Here is a 19,385-nt window from a genome sequence, read left to right as displayed (position 1 = left end):
TATATATAATCTTATACGTGGTGAAACCAAAATCTATAAAAATGGCCTTTAATAAAATCTGACATTGTGCACTTTAACCACATGTAATTTTTTTTCTATTACAAATCTCAAATTATGGAGTACAGAGACATATAAATAAATGATGGGTCTTTGTCCAAACATTTTGGAGGACACTGTGTATATATATATATATAATATATATATATATATGTGTGTGTGTGTGTGTGTGTGTGTGCGCAGTATATACAGTATAAATATATATGTATACACACATATATATATACACAATCACATATATGTATATATATATGTATGTGTGTAGGCATGTGTGTATATATATGTTAATACTGTATATACACATGCGCACAAACACATATAAATATAAATCACATATATATATATATAAATACGCATAAAACAACCAAACAATAATTTTCAATGTACTGTAACTCGATAAAGCGATTTGGAAAAAAATATTTTCTGTTTAAAGAAAAGTCAACCAAAACCCTGAGGAAATGTCAACCGAAACCCAGATGCTTATTAACCCACTGTCATCTGCTGACTCAAATGGGCAATTTCAAGTCACATTCGGTTGCAAGGACTCGCAAGGGCAAGCGACAGAACTGGCAAATTCAAAACAGTCACGCTTCTTTCTGGAAGTAACATTTCTCTCACACAAATTCTAGAAATTATATCTTATATATTTAGGGAAAACTCTCAGCAGATAGCCATTGCAGATGATTTGATTTACATTATATGAATTGCCTTTTTTCAGATTCAGATTCAGATACAGATTCAAAGTTTATTGTCATTGTGCAGTGTACAGTGACAATAAAGTTTGAATCTGAATCTGAATTTTTATCACAAGGACTGTGTTGCCTGCAAAAGCTTTCCGTGGTAAGCACTAATAAATCAAAAAAACAGGAAAGGCACAGCTAATCATCTTCTCAAAAGTGCTAGCTCTGGTAACCATCCTGTTAAATCATTTAACTCTTGTGACTGCATTTCCTTTTAGCTTTAAAATCGTACTTTATTGCTGGGTTTCCAGATTTAATCAAAAGCAATGGTGTGCCCGCTTTCTGCTCTCTGGGAAGGCTTTTGACGAAGTTTCAGTTTTAGCAAAGTCTCACTTGGTAGACTGAAGGGGAATGACAGAAAAGTGGCAAGTTGAATTCAGAATTGGCTCAATAGGTGAAAGAAGATGGAATATTTACTGACTGGATGGTTGAATGCCTTGAGCTTCCAGTATTCAATAATTTGTCCCTTAGCTTTTGAGGTCTTTACCAATGGTTTAGAAAATGGTTGAGAATGGTTTAGATGGATGGTGAATCTGTGGAATTCATTGCCACAGGCAGCTGTGGCGGCCAAGTCATTGGGAATTTTAAGGATGGGAATTTTTAAGGCGGAGATTGACAGATTTTTAATTAGTGAGGGTGTCATGGGTTATGGAGAGAAGGTAGTAGAATGGGGTTGAGAGGGAAAGATAGATCAGCCATGATTGAATGATGGAGTAGACTTGATAGGCCGAATGGCCCAATTCTGCCACTATAACTTACGAACTTATGAAAAATAATTGTGGAAAGAAGAGATTAGGAATTTGTCAGATGATTCTAAACCTGTCAGTGTGGTCACCCACAAGATGTCTCTGTCGACAATTTGCCTCAAGCTCACTTTCCCGCACGATCCACTAAACCATTGATTCACCTGAATTCAAGCGTCTGTGAATCTTACCCCTGCATGTTGCCTTAACGGAAGCTCTTCGAGAAACAGTTCAAAAGATTTTCAGCTCCGTGAGTGAAATAGTTCAGATACAGTTTAAATAGTTTAAATACCTGACCCCTTGTGGCGCTTTTAAACAGTCCTTGTTTCCCTTGGCTACAGCTCAGGGACTATATCCAATAGCTGTAGATTCTGCTGCCAAGGAAATCAACCACTTAACATCCAACCTATCAAGCCCTTTCAGAATCAATAAATCATTGAGATCACCTCTCATTCAGCACATACCTCACACTCATTGATATCGAATTACTGCAGTTAGAACATAGAACAGTTCCACAGATGCTGCCTGACCCGCTGAGTTCCTCCAGTACTCTGTATTTTCCAATTTGTACCTCACTCCAAGACTACAGAACATTGATTGGTCAGTCAAAATGTGTAGGAAGGAACTGCAGATGCTGGTTTACACCGAAGATAGACACAAAGTGCTGAAGTAAATCAGAGGGTCAGGCAGCATCTCTGGAGAAAAGGAATAGGTGACGTTTTGGGTCGAAACCCTTTTTCAGATTCCATTGGTAACTGGTAAATCAACTCCAACTCAGGACTTCTTATTTTACAACATAGAAAATGAAACAGTACCACCAGGAACAGACCTTATGGCCCACAAATAAATGTGCTGAACATGATGTCAAGACCAGCTCTTGCTCCAGCCATCTACTTGAAACCTAAACATTTTCACCTTAAAGTAATGCCATCTTATATTTGAATTTTTCATCCTGACTGTCTATCCTATCTATGCCTCTCATAATTCTTTTTATTTTTTTAATTTTATTTTATTAGAAGTAAGTACAATACAGTAGTACCTTTTTACAGGTGCCAAATATATGTTAACACTAGACCAAGTGCAGACCCGTTGGGTCTGTTCCCCCAACGTGTGGTTGTGGGGGGGAGGTGGCATGCAGCGTCACACACTAACTAACCCCCCCCCCCCCCCCCCCACACCACACTCACGCTAATGGAGGGGAGGAGGGGGGAGAGAGAGAGAGAGAGAGGGGGGGAGAGAGAGAGGGGGGAGAGAGGAGAGAGAGAGGGGAGAGGAGAGAGAGAGGGAGGGAGAGAGAGAGGGGAGAGGGGGGAGGGGGGAGAGAGGGAGAGAGAGAGAGGGGGGGGAGGGGGGGGGGGGGGGGGGGAGAGAGAGAGGGGGGGAGGGGGAGGGAGAGAGAGGGGGGGGGGGAGAGAGAGGGGGGGGGGAGAGAGGGGGGGGGAGAGAGAGGGGGATGGGGGGGAGGGGGGGGGGGGGGGGAGAGGGGGGGGGGGGGGGGGGGGGGGGGGGGGGAGAGAGGGGGGGGGGAGGAGGAGAGAGAGAGAGTGCCTTTTTACTTCAACCCAAACCCAAACAACTATTTGCAGGCAGTGCTTTTTTACCTCTAACCATATTTTCATTTTCAAACCAAATTAAGGGTACTCACAGTGCTGCAGACATTTGTCAGTGTCATTCAAAGCTCTGATTGAGGCACACCACTTGCAGAGACTGATTGAGGCACACCACTTGCAGAGACTGATTGAGGCACACCACTTCCTGGTTTTATAGTCGCTCCCCCTCCCTCCGGCAGGGGCAGCAGAGAGAATGGGGAATTTTGTAAAAACATTAATATCTCTGTCAATTTTCATCGACGGGAAAAATCATCGGCACACATGCGGCGGAGGCTCTGAGCGAGGTGGCCAAAAATGACGGCCGTAGGTGGCGGCGTACTCTCGGAAACCGCAGCACAGAAAGCCGAAACCGGTCAAGAACAGAGTTTTAGTAATATATAAATAATACATTCTCTGTACAACTTTTATTTTAAAGAGAGAAATAAGAAAGAAAGAGATAGTAAAGAATAGAGAAAAGTGTAGTGTGTGTAAAAAAAAAGGAAAAGAGATAGTGAGGAAAAGAAATAAGCAAGAAGAGAGGGCAGGAGGGAGATTATCAAATAGACGCAAGGAGATGAGTTTTTATATTGTTGATCATCTTTCACCCATACCTGAAACATTTAATTTTTACGATACTGTTGCACCACATGAATCCAAGAAATCAATAAATGGAGGCCAACTCATTAAGAATTGGTCTTGTTTATCTATTAGGAGGAGTCTCATTTCTTCCAGGTGTGCTGTGTCCAACATATTACTAATCCACATTTTAAGCGTTGGTATAGTAGCATTTTTCCAAAATTTAAGTATGAGTTTTGCTCTTATTAAAAATGAGTTTTGGGATATGTTTAATTTGTTCCCGTCTCCCATTACTCCAAATATAATTTTTCAGTATTAGGTTCCATTTTTATCTTAAATAGATTTGTGAATATATCAAAAATATCACACCAAGAAACAAAAGAATGTGTAATATATGGCATTTTGAGAAAGACATTTATCACAGATGGGAGAGATATTTCATAATTTTATATACTTCTTTTAAGTTCCGATTTAACTGAATTCCTACAACATAAAATGCAGTGTTTCAAAAGGGTACATCACTGTCATCCAAGTAAAGTAGGGATGGACATTAAATATTTATTCCTGTCAGTAGGCAAGATTGGTGCACAGTAACACAGCTGGTAGAGCTGCTGCCTCTCAGTATCAGAGACTTGATACTGTGTGCTGCCTGTGTAGGGTTTGCATGTTCTGCCTATGACTGTGGGTTTCCTCCGGGTGTCCACTGTAAAATTGATCCCAACGTGTAATTTAGTTTAGTTTAGAGATACAGCGCAGAAACAGGCACTTCGGCCCAACAAATCTGCACCTACCAGACGTTACCCCAGACACTAGCACTATCCTAACCCACATACTAACGACAAAGTACAATCTTTATCAAAGCCAATTAACCTACATGCACAACTTTGTTGTATAGGAGAGAACCGGAGCACCCGGGGAAAACCCACGTGGTCACAGGGAGAAAGAACAAACTCCCTACAGACAGCACTTGTAGTCACGATCGGACCTGGGTCTCTGGCGCTGTAAGGCAGCAGCTCAATCGTTGCACTACAGTGCCACCCCACGGCAAAGTGTAGGGAGTGGATGAGAAATTGGGATAATGTAAAACTAGTGTGAACGGATGACCAGTGGTCAGTATGGACTCAGTGGCCTGAAGGGCCTGCTTCCATGCCACATTCTAAAACTGAACACAAATAAATAGTTTTTATTTATTTTTTAATTGAACAGCATAATTTAAATTTTAATGAAAAATAACCGATCTGAGAATGCTAGTAAGATGTGTCAATATACGATCCATTTCTGATTTTCTTGTAAATCTATATATCCTCGATAATACACATATTTAATATACGATTGAAAGTATTACTAATGGTAGTTTGTTTACATAATGGACTGCATTGTATTATTTAAACACTACTCCTTGGTTCTACACAAATTAATTCAGCAAAAAAGAAACTATAAAACAAGATAAAATGGTATTAAAGATAATGTACTGTGGCATCAAATAAAAATGTGAAGTGCTGATACACATTTTAGAACAGCGTGCTATATAACATTTACGTATCAACCTTCTTGTCGATGGAAACCACATATTAATTATATTTGGCTATTTAAACGTATTTAAGATGTAACTTTAACAAAACCACTCAACACTGCTTTATGTCGTGTAACACCTTATGTCTCTTTCTTTAGGATATTTTTATCTTAAAATCCATGACATTTGATGGGTTGATTCTCATTCATAAGTCATCACTGAAAAACACAGACCTGTTTAACCATTCTGCACTGCAGGATTTACTTGTCAAGCAGTGGATATAGTCCAGGCTATACAGATAAAGAGGCATGCTGAATATGTCAATTAAGAGATGTTCAGACAATGTTTAAAAATTCTTGTGTTTAAAAAAATATTTGTGAAAGTGCATTTTTCATCTAGTGTCTTATGGAAAACTGTGGAGTCATTAAGCTACCAATTCCTTTTATGTTTGAACACAGTTTTGTCTACAAGCTAAGTGATTAAAATAGAGATTCATGGATTGTCACCATGACTACTATGTGGCTGACAAAATAATATATACTATGTAACATTCTGGAAATGTTGTGACTGAAAGGAAAATGTAATGTAAAATATACAAGTTAACAGACTACTAGACTGGCTGTGTGGTGTTTGCACGTTCTACCTGTAACCGCGTGGGTTTCCACCAAGTGTCATAGAGCGTGGAAACAGCCCAATCGGCCCAACATGCCCACACTGACCAACATGTCCCATCTACACTTGTCCCACCTGCCTGTGCTTGGCCCGCATCCCTCTAAACCTAAGTGCTCCGGTTTCCTCCCACATTCCAAAGACATGTGGATTTGTAGGTTAATTGGCCTCTGTGTGTTGGGAGTGCATGAGAAGGTGGGATTAAATGGTACTAGTTTGAATGCGGTATCGGTGGTCGGCGTGGATTTGATGACCTGAAGGACCTGTTTCCATCCCGCATCTCTAAACTAAACTAAACTAAACAGTTCAAGTTCCTCTACGGCCTATTTGGAAAGATTGCTGGTTTGTCTAAAACACATTTGTCAATACTAATGCTGAATCAAGCAAATAACATCTGCCGCATATATGCTATCATTATTCATCTCTTTCATAAGAAAAAAAATAACTTGAAGCAACTACTTTTAAAAATTTGCAAAAACAAATCCTTTTTGCATTTGCAGTAAAAAGAAATGTTATTGTCTCCCTGTAGACACAAGGAACTGCAGATGCTGGTTTACAAAAAAAAAAGTGCTGCAGTAACTCAGCTGGTCAGGCAGCATCTCTTGAGGGAAGGGTCCTAAACCGAAACGTCACCTATCCATGTTCTTCAAAGATGCTGCCTGACCCGCCGAGTTACTCCAGTAACTTATTGTCTCCCATACTAAAATTATTTGGATAATGTATCACTGTTGGAATCAATTTCAGTAACAGATCAACCGAAGGGAAGCTGCATTTTATTTTCCCAAATGATATCCAAAGTTAACACTAATTATTTGTTTCTTTCTGACAGCCGATTGGATCTTTGAACCCAAAGCGAGCTGTCTTTTATGCTGAGCGCTATGAGACATGGGAGGATGATCAAGTTCCACCTTACCACTACAATACCCACTATTCAACAGCATCTACCACACTATCCTGGCTTGTCAGAATTGTGAGTATCTTAATTTGCAGATTTTATTAAAAAAACGTTAGAATCACAGACCATCCAAATTCAGACTTCGGCTAATTTCTTCTGGATCTCAACGTGTGTTTGCTAATGCCATCTTTTTACCAAACATTACAAAAAAATGTAATTATCTGCATAACTGTTTATTTTAGGCACGAACAACTGCAGATGCTGGGATCATGAGCAAAAGACACAAAGTGCAAGAGTAACTCAGCGGGTCAGGCAGCTAGTGAATGGTTCAATGGTTATGTATTGTCACGTGTGCACTGCACAGTGAAATCCTTTTTGCATAGCTCACACATGCATGTGTCGCCATATTTTGGAGCCATTTACTGTGGATGGGCTATTCATTGACATGGAAAGGCAATGTTTTTGACCGGAGCCCTTCATCAGATTGATTATAGTGGGGGAAGGAGAAAGCTGGAAAAGGAAGAGGGGCAGGATAAAGCCTGGAAAGTGATCAGTGGATACAGATGAGGGAGAGGTTGATTGGCAGAAGGGTGGTCAAAGATAAGAGATGAAAAGGACATGAACACGTGTGAGATGAGGCATGAATTGTGAGGCCAGATGAAAGGATGTAGGTGGATGGGGACGGGAGGAAGGGGAAAGGGATGGAGGATAGTGAGAGATTCAATTTGCTTTGTTATTCTCACTACATTTACCAACTAAATCATGACATTAGTATATTTTAATCATGTCATTAGTGACCTTTGGATTATTTGGATTGAATACTTTGAAATTTCTCTGCACTTTTACATTTATTAATCAACCAGAAAATAACAAATAATATTATATGGTAAAGAGTGAGAATTAATGAAAAAGGTCAAGCCATTACTGCGAGCATGGAAACAATTTATCGCATTACAGATTATGTGTACCTGTATTATGAAAGTAAGAACTAGGATATATAACATGCAAGAAACTGTTGGTAATTGTGTTCTAAATCTTTAATGCGTAACATTATTCCATCATTTTGTTGAATAGTTATTACAAAAGTGGTTATTTCATTTCTTCTGTGTAAATCATTTTGTACTGGCATCATACAAGTTGAAGTAATCAGATAGGGGAGGCAGCACAATGGCGCAGCGGTAGGGTTGCTGCCTTATATCGCCAGTGACCTGGGTTCGATCCTGACTATGGGTGCTGTCTATGCGGAGTTTTATGTTTTCCCTGTTACCGTGTGGGTTTTCTCAGGGTGCTCCGGTTTTCTCCCACACTCCAAAGATGTTCAGGTTTGGCAGTTAATTGGCTTTGGAAAAATAGTAAATTGTCCCTAGTGTGCAGGATAGTGCAAGTGTACGGGGTGATTGCCAGTCGGCGAGGATTTGGTGGGCCGAAGGTGGGTCTAAAGTCAAATCCATTAATCAATCAGGTCCAATGCGTGACCTTTAAATTAAATAACTTTTTCTGCTTCTTAAACATAGAATGCATTATTTTCACGATTTAGCATTCCAATTAACTTATCCCTCAGTCCAGTTTTCACTGTTCAATAAATTGTTAGAAGTTATATTCAACTTTGAAGGGGATATAAATGAACTAATGGTTTCGAAGAATTCAAGACATCACATCTTTGATTTTAAGCTTTTATTTTAAACAATGTTATGGTTGTCCTAAATTTAAATGCAGAGAAGCATTACAACAATTATTTTATAACAAAACCTATGAGAGCTTGTTTTAAACAGATAACTGTAGTTAATACCATTACAATAGAAATGGGATTGATGCATAATGTAAGTGTATTACAGGTTTGGACAGGCAGTCAGCCATCTCTAATAAAACTGATTAAGTTGGCCAGTTTGACATGAAATTACAAAATCAGATTAGGCACTGACACAACCTTTACTTTATACAGCGACAGAGATTTTTGTTGTTTTTACAGAACATTTGTGGATTATCGTGCAATTTCACTTTCATTCTCTCCTTAAGTGAGTTTGTGAGTGCACAATAATGTCTTACTGCCACACAAATATAACCTCCTCTCAACTTGAGCGGGAGAGTTGCTACCATAGCGCCAGAGACCCGGATTCGATCCCGACTACGGGTGCTGTCTATATGGAGTTTGTACGTTCTCCCTGTGACCTGCATGGGTTTTCTCCGGGAGCTCAAGTTTCCTCCCACACTCCAAAGGGCCAGCTTCCGCGCTGTATATCTAAACTAAACTAAACTCAAATTTATTCTCCTCTGATATTAGTTGTATGGGATAAAATCAGATTCAGAAGTGAGTAACTTTGAAGCTTTACCCATATTGACATTTGTTCAAAAGATTCCTATTGCATGTACAAAAGCAGCGACTAAATGGAGAAGATACTTATTTATGCAGTCATTTTGGATTGCAATACTAAAGTCCTTAGTTTATTTTAGTTTAGACACACAGCGTGGAAACGGGTCCTTCGGCCCACTGAGTCCACAACGACCAGCGATCCCCATACACTAGCATTGTCCTCGGGAAAATTTACAATTTTTACTGAAGCCAATTAATCTACAAAATCAACACTTTCTCAACCACTCTCTGCACACTGGTCTATCCAAAAGTCTCTTCAACGCCACTATCGTTTCTTCCTCCAAATCCCACCCCACCCCCCAATCCCGGCACTTTCCAGGCACCTACTAAAGAACTTGCCCTGCGCACTCCTTTAAACTTTGTCCCTCTCACTTTAAAGATATGCTCTTTAGTCATTGTGCTGGAAGGAACTGCGGATGCTGGTTTAAACTGAAGATGGACACAAATTGCTGGAGTACCTCAGCGGGACAGGCAGCATCTCTGAAGAGAAGGGTTTGGTGACATTTCAGGCCAAGACCCTTCTTCAGACGTCTTTCTCTTTCATTCCACTCCAGACTCCCATTCCAGACTCCCATTCCTTCTCTCTAGAGATGCTGCCTGTCCCGCTAAGTTACTCCAGCATTTTGTGTCTATCTTCGGTTTAAACCTGCATCTGCAGTTCCTTACTACATATTTCTTCTTCCCCTCTATTATCAGGCTTCAAAAAGGTCCATGCCCTCTAGTATTTGATTTTTCTATCCTGGGTAAAAGTTTCTGACTGTCCACCATAATCCATCTATGCCACCCATAGTTATATATATTTCTATCAGGTCTCCCTGATAGGTGATCGATGGTCAACGTGGACTCAGTGGGCTGAAGGGCCTATTTCCATGCTCTGTGGGTTTTGTGGAGAAGGTAGAGAATGGGGTTGATAGGGAAAGATAGATCAGCCATGTTTGTACAGTGGAGTAGACTTGATGGGACTAATGGCTTTCCATTTTCTCCTTCAACTAATGGAAAACATGCATTCTGGGAATTTCTGTCCATTGGAGTTATTCAGAATGCATGAATTTACTAATATATTTCAAAATTTCCTTGCCTGTCCTGAAGGAAAAATAGTCCAAATATTGTGAATAATTCAGTTTATCTGCAAACGCAAATTGGAACAGCACCTCATATTTCACTTGGGCAGCTTACAGCCCAATGGTATGACTATTGATTTATCTCACTTCAGGTAGCCCCGGCATTCCCTCTCTCTCTATCCCTCCCCCACCCAAGTCACACTAGCTTCTCATTTTCACCTTACAAACAGCTTACAATGGCCTGTTTCCTTTACTCTTTTGCATGTTAGGTCTTTATTCTCTGGAGCGCAGAAGGTTAAGGGGGGACTTGATAGAGGTCTTTAAAATGATGAGAGGGATAGACAGAGTTGTTGTGGATCAGCTTTTCCCTTTGAGAATAGGGAAGATTTAAACAAGAGGACATGACTTCAGAATTAAGGGACAGAAGTTTAGGGGTAACATGAGGGGGAACCTCTTTACTCAGAGAGTGGTAGCGGTGTGGAATGAGCTTACAGTGGAAGTGGTGGAGGCAGGTTCGTTGGTATCATTTAAAAATAAATTGGATAGGCATATGGATGAGAAGGGAATGGAGGGTTATGGTATGAGTGCAGGCAGGTGGGACTAAGGGAAAAAAGTTGTTCGGCACGGACTTGTAGGGCCGAGATGGCCTGTTTCCGTGCTGTAATTGTTATATGGTTATATCTTTCATTCAATTTCAATTCAATTTCAATTTAAAAACTATTGACATGATAAAATACATTGCTATATTGCCAAAGTATAAAACATAACATACATATTTAAAATGTATAAGTATAAATACAAGTATACAGTACATGGATAGATATGTCCCTGTACATAAACTCGCAATAGGCCTACAGCCCTTTATTGATTGCTACACGTTCTTGCAGCTGTAAGCAGTACAACAGAATAGCAAGTTTAGCAATTCAATATTAATTTCTTAGTGTCAGTTAATGTCAATTAGTGTGTGCGTGCATATGTGCATGTTGGTCATTCACCGTATTCATTGTTCTTTATCTCTCCACATCACCGTCTATATCTCTCGTTTCCCTTATCCCTAACCAGTCTGAAGAATGGTCTCGACCCGAAACGTCACCCATTCCTTATCTCCAGAGATGCTGCCTGTCCCGCTGAGTTACTCCAGCTTTTTGTGTCTATCTTTAGATTATCTTTTCATTTGTTTAATTGATAGAAGCCTGATTAGAACTGTTTGATTCTGTGGGGTTTTTTTGGTTGATTTTGTTGGTTTTGATTTCCTACAAGGCATTATCCATGTCTTCTGCTGCTATTTACAGTTGTTTAATGCAATACCATTAGTCTGAAGGCATAGTTCTACAGGTCCATCACCGTTTTTTGGCAACTGGTGGTCTGGCAAGTGGTGGTCCAGCACCTCCTTTAATTTGTACAAAATCACTTGAAATCCCCCCCCCTCCCTCACCGAAAATGTGGCGCCTAGGCCTGGTGAGGTGGCCGATTCCGACCTCATCAGGACGTCTGCGGTCGATCGGTAGTTTGAAATTGCCCCCTGTGGCCAGGGCTCTGGAACTCCAGCCCAGCTGGAGTCAGCAGATCTGTTCCCATAGCTGACTTCCAAGGCCATCTTTGCAGGCCAGTATCTCGGCTCCTTTGCGGCCTAGGCGGACAGTTCCGGCACCATTGGACTGCACTCAGAAGGTATGACCTCTGCTGGTCCGGCAAAGCAGATAATCCAGAAAGGCTCTGGAATCAAGTGTGCCAGAAAATTGGTGGTAGACCTGTATTAACAGTAACTTTGACAAAGAAACTCTACCGCAGATCTTTTAATATATCATCAGTAAACTTCCTCTGACATGGCTGATGATCAGTTGGAGACTGTTTTGTATAAAATTTGATTTTAATTGCCTAATAAATGCCAGATATCTGTCTCCAGATGGTACACTGAAAACTTTAGCTCTAATTAAACAGCTGGGCCAACATACATTTTATAGTAGACAAATGTAAGATCATTCATCGAACCATAAAGGTTTATGGCACAATAATCATTTATCATATCTGTGTTAGCTGTCAGTTTAGACAATCAAATATGAAATCCCATTACTCTATAAAAATCTGAGCCCCTCCTATTTCTCCTTTTAGAACAGGAATTAACAAATTATACATTCCAAGGATATAGTCATGCAGCATGGAAACAAGAGGCCCTTCAGCCCAACTTATCCATTCACGCTAGTCCCACCCACCTGCGTTTGACCCATATCCCTCTTAACCTATCCTATCTATGTATCTGTCTAAATGTTTCTTAAATGTTGTGATAATACCTGCCTTAACTACCTACTCCGCTCCGCAGCTATTTCCATACACCCATCACCCTTTGCGTAAAATGTTATCCCTCAGGTTCCTATTTAATCTTTCCCACCTCAATGCTCTTCCTAAAAGCATAGCCTTCCTAATTACCTGCTGTGGCTGTCAAATTCCTTATTTTTCCAGGATAGGGGCCTCCCGATCCAATTGTTCAGCGATATTTTATAGTCCCTCCATTTAAACAATATTCTGCTTTAATTATCTTCCTACTAAAGTGAATACCGTTATACTCCATCGACCCAAGTTTGGTACTCTCATTTAAATAGACTTGTTATATTCTTCTGACAACATCAGCAAAGCTGGATGTAATATGCAGTCCATTCATGTGAAGAAGGGTCCTGGCCCAAAAAGTCACCTGTCCTTTCCCTCTACAGATATTTTCAGAAGTCATAGGAGCAGAATTAGGCCATTTGGCCCTTCGAGTGTACTCCACCATTCAATCGTGGCTGATCTATCTTTCCCTCTCAATCCCTTTCTCCTGCCTTGTCCCCATAATCTTTGACACCTTTACCAATCAAGTATCTGACAATCTCCGCACTAAAGATACCCAGCTGCTGCCTGAATCGCTGACGGTTCGTGGGACAATCCGGACGGAAGCAACGGCTGCAACGGGCCTTTATGGCCAACTGTAGCTGGGACTGTAAAAATGGGACCAAATACTGGTTACTCTTACATATGGACTCAGTGGGTTGTTTCTATACATTCTGTACTTAATCTAGGGATTGTATTTACATATGGCAATAATCTTACTATAAAGAATTTCACTGTACCTTGGTACACGTGATAATAAAGAACCATTGAAGTCGGGATCATGTGTATGGCTTGGCGGCAACTATGAGATGTTGGTGTTCTCTTTCTTATGTTGCCCTTATCCGAGCTGACCAAGGCCTCGTGTCTGGACGATGCTGTGCGAGCAGTCTTGGTGACTCACTGCTCTAGATGAGTGAACAGTTGTGGATGTTGAAAAGTAGGAGCCAAGCACAGGCAGACTTTACTCAGAACTGCTGTAGATTTGGGAGCAACAGCAGGAGGAGATTAGCAAGAGATACGACTGATTGTCTCTAGCCCGAGTGGGAGGAGAGAAGTGAGTCAGTGCCGGGAAAACAGTTGAAAACTGAGGAATTTGGTTTGTAAATTGGTAAATCAGGTAATTTATCAGTCAATTTAAGCAAGACTGCTCTTAGGGAGCGGCATTGTGAGGGAAGTGCGAGTCTTTGGCGAGGAGGCTGAGGAGAGGAGAGGAGACCACGCAATACGCTTGAGAGGTAGAGACGAAAGAAGGAGATGTCAGGCAAGCTGATTCAGTGCGATGCTTGCAGTATGTGTGAGGTCAAGGACACTGCTGGTGCCTCTGGCTGCTACAAATGCGAGAAGTGCATCCAGGTAGAGCTCCTGAAGGACCGTGTTGGGGAACTGGAGAAGCAAGTGGATGACCTCCGGTTCGTCCGAGAAACGGAGTTGTTCCTCGACAAGTCCTACAGTAAGATTGTTACACCTAAGGTACTGGAAGAGAGAAGGTGGGAGATAGTGAGAAAGGGAGGGAAGCATGGAATGCCAATGTCCCCGGGTGTTGTACCTCTTGTGAACAGGTTCACCCACTTAGAAGCTGTCGGGACAGAGGACGTGTTTACACTGAGCGGCGGACTGGCTTGCGATGCGAATAGGGCTGTTGAGCCAAAACCAAAAAGGCCTAAGGCAGGCAACGCCATTGTAGTGGGAGACTCCATTGTGAGAGGTACGGACAGGGGTTTCTGTGGCAACAAACAGGATGCGAGGATGGTGTGCTGCCTCCCTGGTGCCAGGATCCAGGATGTCACGGACAGAGTGCAGAAAATCCTCAAGGGCGAAGGTGAACATCCGGAAGTGGTAGTGCATGTCGGCACAAACGATGTCGGAAAGGGATGAATATTCTGCAGCGTGAATTTAGAGAGCTCGGAAAAATGCTGAAAAGCAGGACCTCCAGGGTTGTTATCTCCGGTTTGCTTCCAGTTCCTCGTGCTGGCGAGAGCAGGAACAGGGAGATACGGGACCTGAACGTGTGGCTGAGGAACTGGTGCACGGGGCAGGGATTTAGATTCTTAGATCACTGGGATCTGTTTTGGGGTAAGGGGGAACTGTACAAAAGGGACGGATTGCATCTTAACAGGTGTGGGACCAACATTCTGGCAGGCAAGTTTGCCACTGCTACACGGGTGGTTTTAAACTGAATAAGGGGGGTGGAGTGCCGAATGGGATAGTGGAGGATGGAGTTAAAGGGAAAGGGTTTCTTAAATTTGTGAGCGTAGAGACAGAGGGGTGTAAAATGAGGGTACAAGCAATAGGTAGCAAGGTGAAAAGTAAAAGTGGCAAGCAGGCAAATCCAGGGCAAAAATCAAAAAGGGCCACTTTTCAGCATAATAGTACAAGGGCTGCTAAAGAGTGTTGTAAAAACAAGCCTGAAGGCTTTGTGTCTCAATGCAAGGAGCATTCGTAATAAGGTGGATGAGTTGAATGTGCAGATAGCTATTAATGACTATGATATAGTTGGGATCACGGAGACATGGCTCCAGGGTGACCAAGGCTGGGAGCTGAACATCCAGGGATATTTCAATATTCAGGAGGGATAGACAGAAAGGGAAAGGAGGTGGGGTAGCGTTGCTGGTTAGAGAGCAGATTAACGCAATAGAAAGGAAGGACATTAGCTTTGAGGATGTGGAATCGATATGGGTAGAGCTGCGAAACACTAAGGGGCAGAAAACACTAGTGGGAGTTGTGTACAGGCCACCTAACAGTAGTAGAGGAGTTGGGGATGGCATCAAACAGGAAATTAGAAATGCGTGCAACAAAGGTAAAACAGTTATAATGGGTGACTTCAATCTACATATAGATTGGGTGAATCAAATTGGCAAGGGTGCTGAGGAAGAGAATTTCTTGGAATGTATGCGGGGTAATTTTCTAAACCAACATGTAGAGGAACCAACGAGAGAGCAGGCTATTCTAGACTGGGCATTAAGTAATGAGCAAGGGTTAGTTAGCAGTCTTGTTGTGCGTGGCCCCTTGCGCAAGTGACCATAATGTGGTTGAGTTCTTTATTAGGATGGAGAGTGACATCGTTAATTCAGAAACAAGGGTCCTGAACTTAAAGAAAGGTAACTTTAAGGGTATGAGACGTGAATTGGCCAAGATAGACTGGCGATTGATTCTTAATGGGTTGACGGTGGATATGCAATGGAAGGCATTTAAAGACTGCATGGATGAACTACAACAATTGTTCATCCCAGTTTGGCAAAAAAATAAATCAGGGAAGGTAGTGCATCCATGGATAACAAGGGAAATCAGGGATAGTATCAAAACAAAAGATGAAGCGTACAAATTAGCCAGAAAAAGCAGCCTACCAGAGGACTGGGAGAAATTCAGAGACCAGCAGAGGAGGGCAAAGGGCTTAATTAGGAATGGGAAAATAGATTATGAAAGAAAACTGACAGGGAACATAAAAACTGACTGCAAAAGCTTTTATAGATATGTGAAGAGAAAAAGATTAGTTAAAACAAATGTAGGTCCCTTGCAGTCAGAAATGGGTGAATTGATCATGGGGAACAAGGACATGGCAGACCAATTGAATAACTACTTTGGTTCTGTCTTCACTAAGGAAGACATAAATAATCTGCCGGAAATAGCAGGGGACCATGGGTCAAATGAGATGGAGGAACTGAGTGAAATCCAGGATAGCCGGGAAGTGGTTGGGTAAATTGAATGGATTAAAGGCCGATAAATCCCCAGGGCCAGATAGGCTGCATCTGGGGAGTACTTGAGGAAGTAACCCCAGAAATATAACCATATAACAATTACAGCATGGAAACAGGCCATCTCGACCCTTCTAGTCCATGCCGAACACGTATTCTCCCCTAGTCCCATACACCTGCGTTCAGTCCATACCTTTCCCGTCCAAAAAAACTATCCAATTTATTTTTAAATGATAAAAACGAACCTGCCTCCACCACCTTCACTGGAAGCTCATTCCACACAGCCACCACTCTCTGAGTAAAGAAGTTCCCCCTCATGTTACCCCTAAACTTCTGTCCCTTAATTCTCAAGTCATGTCCCCTTGTTTGAATCTTCCCTACTCTCAGTGGGAAAAGCTTATCCACATCAACTCTGTCTATCCCTCTCATCATTTTAAAAGACCTCTATCAAGTCCCCCCTTAACCTTCTGCGCTCCAAAGAATAAAGCCCTAACTTGTTCAACCTTTCTCTGTAACTTAGTTGCTGAAACCCAGGCAACATTCTAGTAAATCTCCTCTGTACTCTCTCTATTTTGTTGACATCCTTCCTATAATTAGGCGACCAAAATTGTACACCATACTACAAAATTGGCCTCACCAATGCCTTGTACAATTTTAACATTACATCCCAACTTCTATACTCAATGCTCTGATTTATAAAGGTCAGCACACCAAAAGCTTTCTTTACCGCCCTATCTACATGAGATTCCACTTTCAGGGAACTGTGCACAGTTATTCCCAGATCCCTCTGTTCACCTGCATTCTTCAATTCCCTACCATTTACCATGTATGTCCTATTTTGATTTGTCCTGCCAAGATGTAGCACCTCACACTTATCAGCATTAAACTCCATCTGCCATCTTTCAGCCCACTCTTCCAACTGGCTTAAATCTCCCTGTAGACTTTGAAAATCTACTTCATTATCCACAACCCCACCTAGCTTAGTATCATCTGCATACTTACTAATCCAATTTACCTCACCATCATCCAGATCATTGATGTACATGACAAACAACAGTGGACCCAACACAGATCCCTGTAGCACCCCACTAGTCACTGGCCTCCAACCTGACAAACAACCATCCACCATTACTCTCTGGCATCTCCCATTCAGCCACTGTTGAATCCATCTTGCTACTCCTCCATTAATCCCCAACCATTGAACCTTCTTAACCAACCTTATTTGAGGAACCTTGTCAAAGGCCTTACTGAAGTCCATGTATACAACATCCACTGCTTTACCCTCATCAATTTCCAGAGTAACCTCTTCAAAAAATTCAAGAAGATTAGTCAAACATGACCTTCTAGGCACAAATCCATGTTGACTGTTCCTAATCAGACCCTGTTTATCCAGATGCTTATATATATTATCTGTAAGTATCCTTTCCATTAATTTGCCCACCACTGACGTCAAACTAACAGGTCTATAATTGCTAGGTTTACTCTTAGACCCCTTTTTAAACAATGGAACAACATGCGCAGTACGCCAATCCTCCAGCATTATTCCCGTTTCTAATGACATTTGAAATATTTCTGTCATAGCCCCTGCAATTTCTACACTAACTTCCCTCAATGTCCTAGGGAATATCCTGTCCGGACCTGGAGACTTATCCACTTTTATATTTCTCAAAAGTGTCAGTACTTCCTCTTCTTTGATCCTCATAGTTTCCATAGCTACTCTACTTGTTTCCCTTACCTCACATAATTCAATATCCTTCTCCTTGGTGAATACCGAAGAAAAGAAATTGTTCAATATCTCCCCCATCTCTTTTGGCTCTACAGATAGCTGTCCACTCTGACTCTCTAATGGACCAACTTTATCCCTCGTTATTCTTTTGCTATTAATATAGCTGTAGAAACACTTAGGATTTACTTTCATCTTACTTGCCAAAGCAACCTCATATCTTCTTTTAGCTTTTCTAATTTCTTTCTTGAGATTCTTTTTACATTCTTTATACTCCTCAAGCACCTCATTTACTCCATGCTGCCTATAATTATTGTAGATCTCTCTCTTTTTCCGAACCAAGTGTCCAATTTCCCTTGAAAACCATGGCTCTTTCCAATTTTTACTATTTCCTTTCAACCGAACAGGGACATAAAGATTCAGTACTCTTAAAATTTCACCTTTAAATGTCCTCCATTTCTCTTCCACATCTTTCCCATAAAACAAACTGTCCCAATTCACTCCTTTTAAATCCTTTCGCATCTCATCAAAGTTAGCCTTTCTCCAATCAAAAATCTCAACCCTAGGTCCAGTTCTGACCCTCTCCATAATTATATTGAAACTAATGGTATTGTGATCACTGGTCCCGAACTGTTCCCCAACGCATACCTCTGCCACCTCACCCGTCTCATTTCCTAACAGGAGGTCCAGCACTGCCCCTTCTCTAGTAGGTACTTCTATGTATTGCTGCAAAAAACTATCCTGCACACATTTTACAAACTCCAACCCATCCAGCCCATTTACAGAATGCGTTTCCCAGTCTATGTGTGGAAAATTGAAATCTCCCACAATCACTACCTTGTGCTTACTACTAATATCTGCAATCTCCTTACATATTTGCTCTTCCAATTCTCGCTCCCCATTTGGTGGTCTATAATACACCCCTATAAGTGTTGCTACCCCTTTCCCATTTCTCAGTTCCACCCAAATAGCCTCCCTAGACGAGCCCTGTAATCTATCCTGCCAAAGCACTGCTGTAATATCTTCCCTGATAAGCAATGTAACACCTCCTCCTCTTGCTCCTCCAATTCTATCACACATGAAGCAACGAAATCCTGGAATATTTAGTTTCCAATCACAGCCCTCCTGCAACCATGTTTCACTGATTGCCACAACATCATACTTCCAGGTGTCAATCCAGGCTCTAAGTTCATCCACCTTTCTTACAATGCTTCTAGCATTAAAATAGACACATTTAAGAAATGCACCATCTCTTATTCTCTGTTTATTTTCTTTTTCTTCTCTCTCTCCCCTACATTTTGGGTCAGAGTGCTACCATTCTCTGCCTCCTGCCCTACACACTAACTGCTAGCTTTCCCAATTCGAGTCCCTCCCCCCAACCATACTAGTTTA

At 41.5% G+C, this 19,385-nt stretch overlaps 1 protein-coding gene across 3 annotated transcripts in view; it reads left to right on the top strand.

The window, feature by feature from the left end:
* nbeaa (neurobeachin a) overlaps positions 1-19,385 on the top strand; it is a 534,111-nt gene that overhangs the window by 445,481 nt on the left and 69,245 nt on the right. For all 3 annotated transcript variants that reach the window (XM_055636835.1, XM_055636837.1, XM_055636834.1), the window contains one exon: positions 6,717-6,857. In XM_055636835.1, the coding sequence (XP_055492810.1) occupies positions 6,717-6,857 (141 nt within the window). The remainder of the gene's footprint in view (positions 1-6,716; positions 6,858-19,385) is intronic.

The sequence above is a fragment of the Leucoraja erinacea genome, chromosome 6 (assembly GCF_028641065.1).
Source record: "Leucoraja erinacea ecotype New England chromosome 6, Leri_hhj_1, whole genome shotgun sequence".
NCBI lineage: Eukaryota > Metazoa > Chordata > Chondrichthyes > Rajiformes > Rajidae > Leucoraja > Leucoraja erinaceus.
This window is presented reverse-complemented; position numbering and strand designations above follow the sequence as displayed.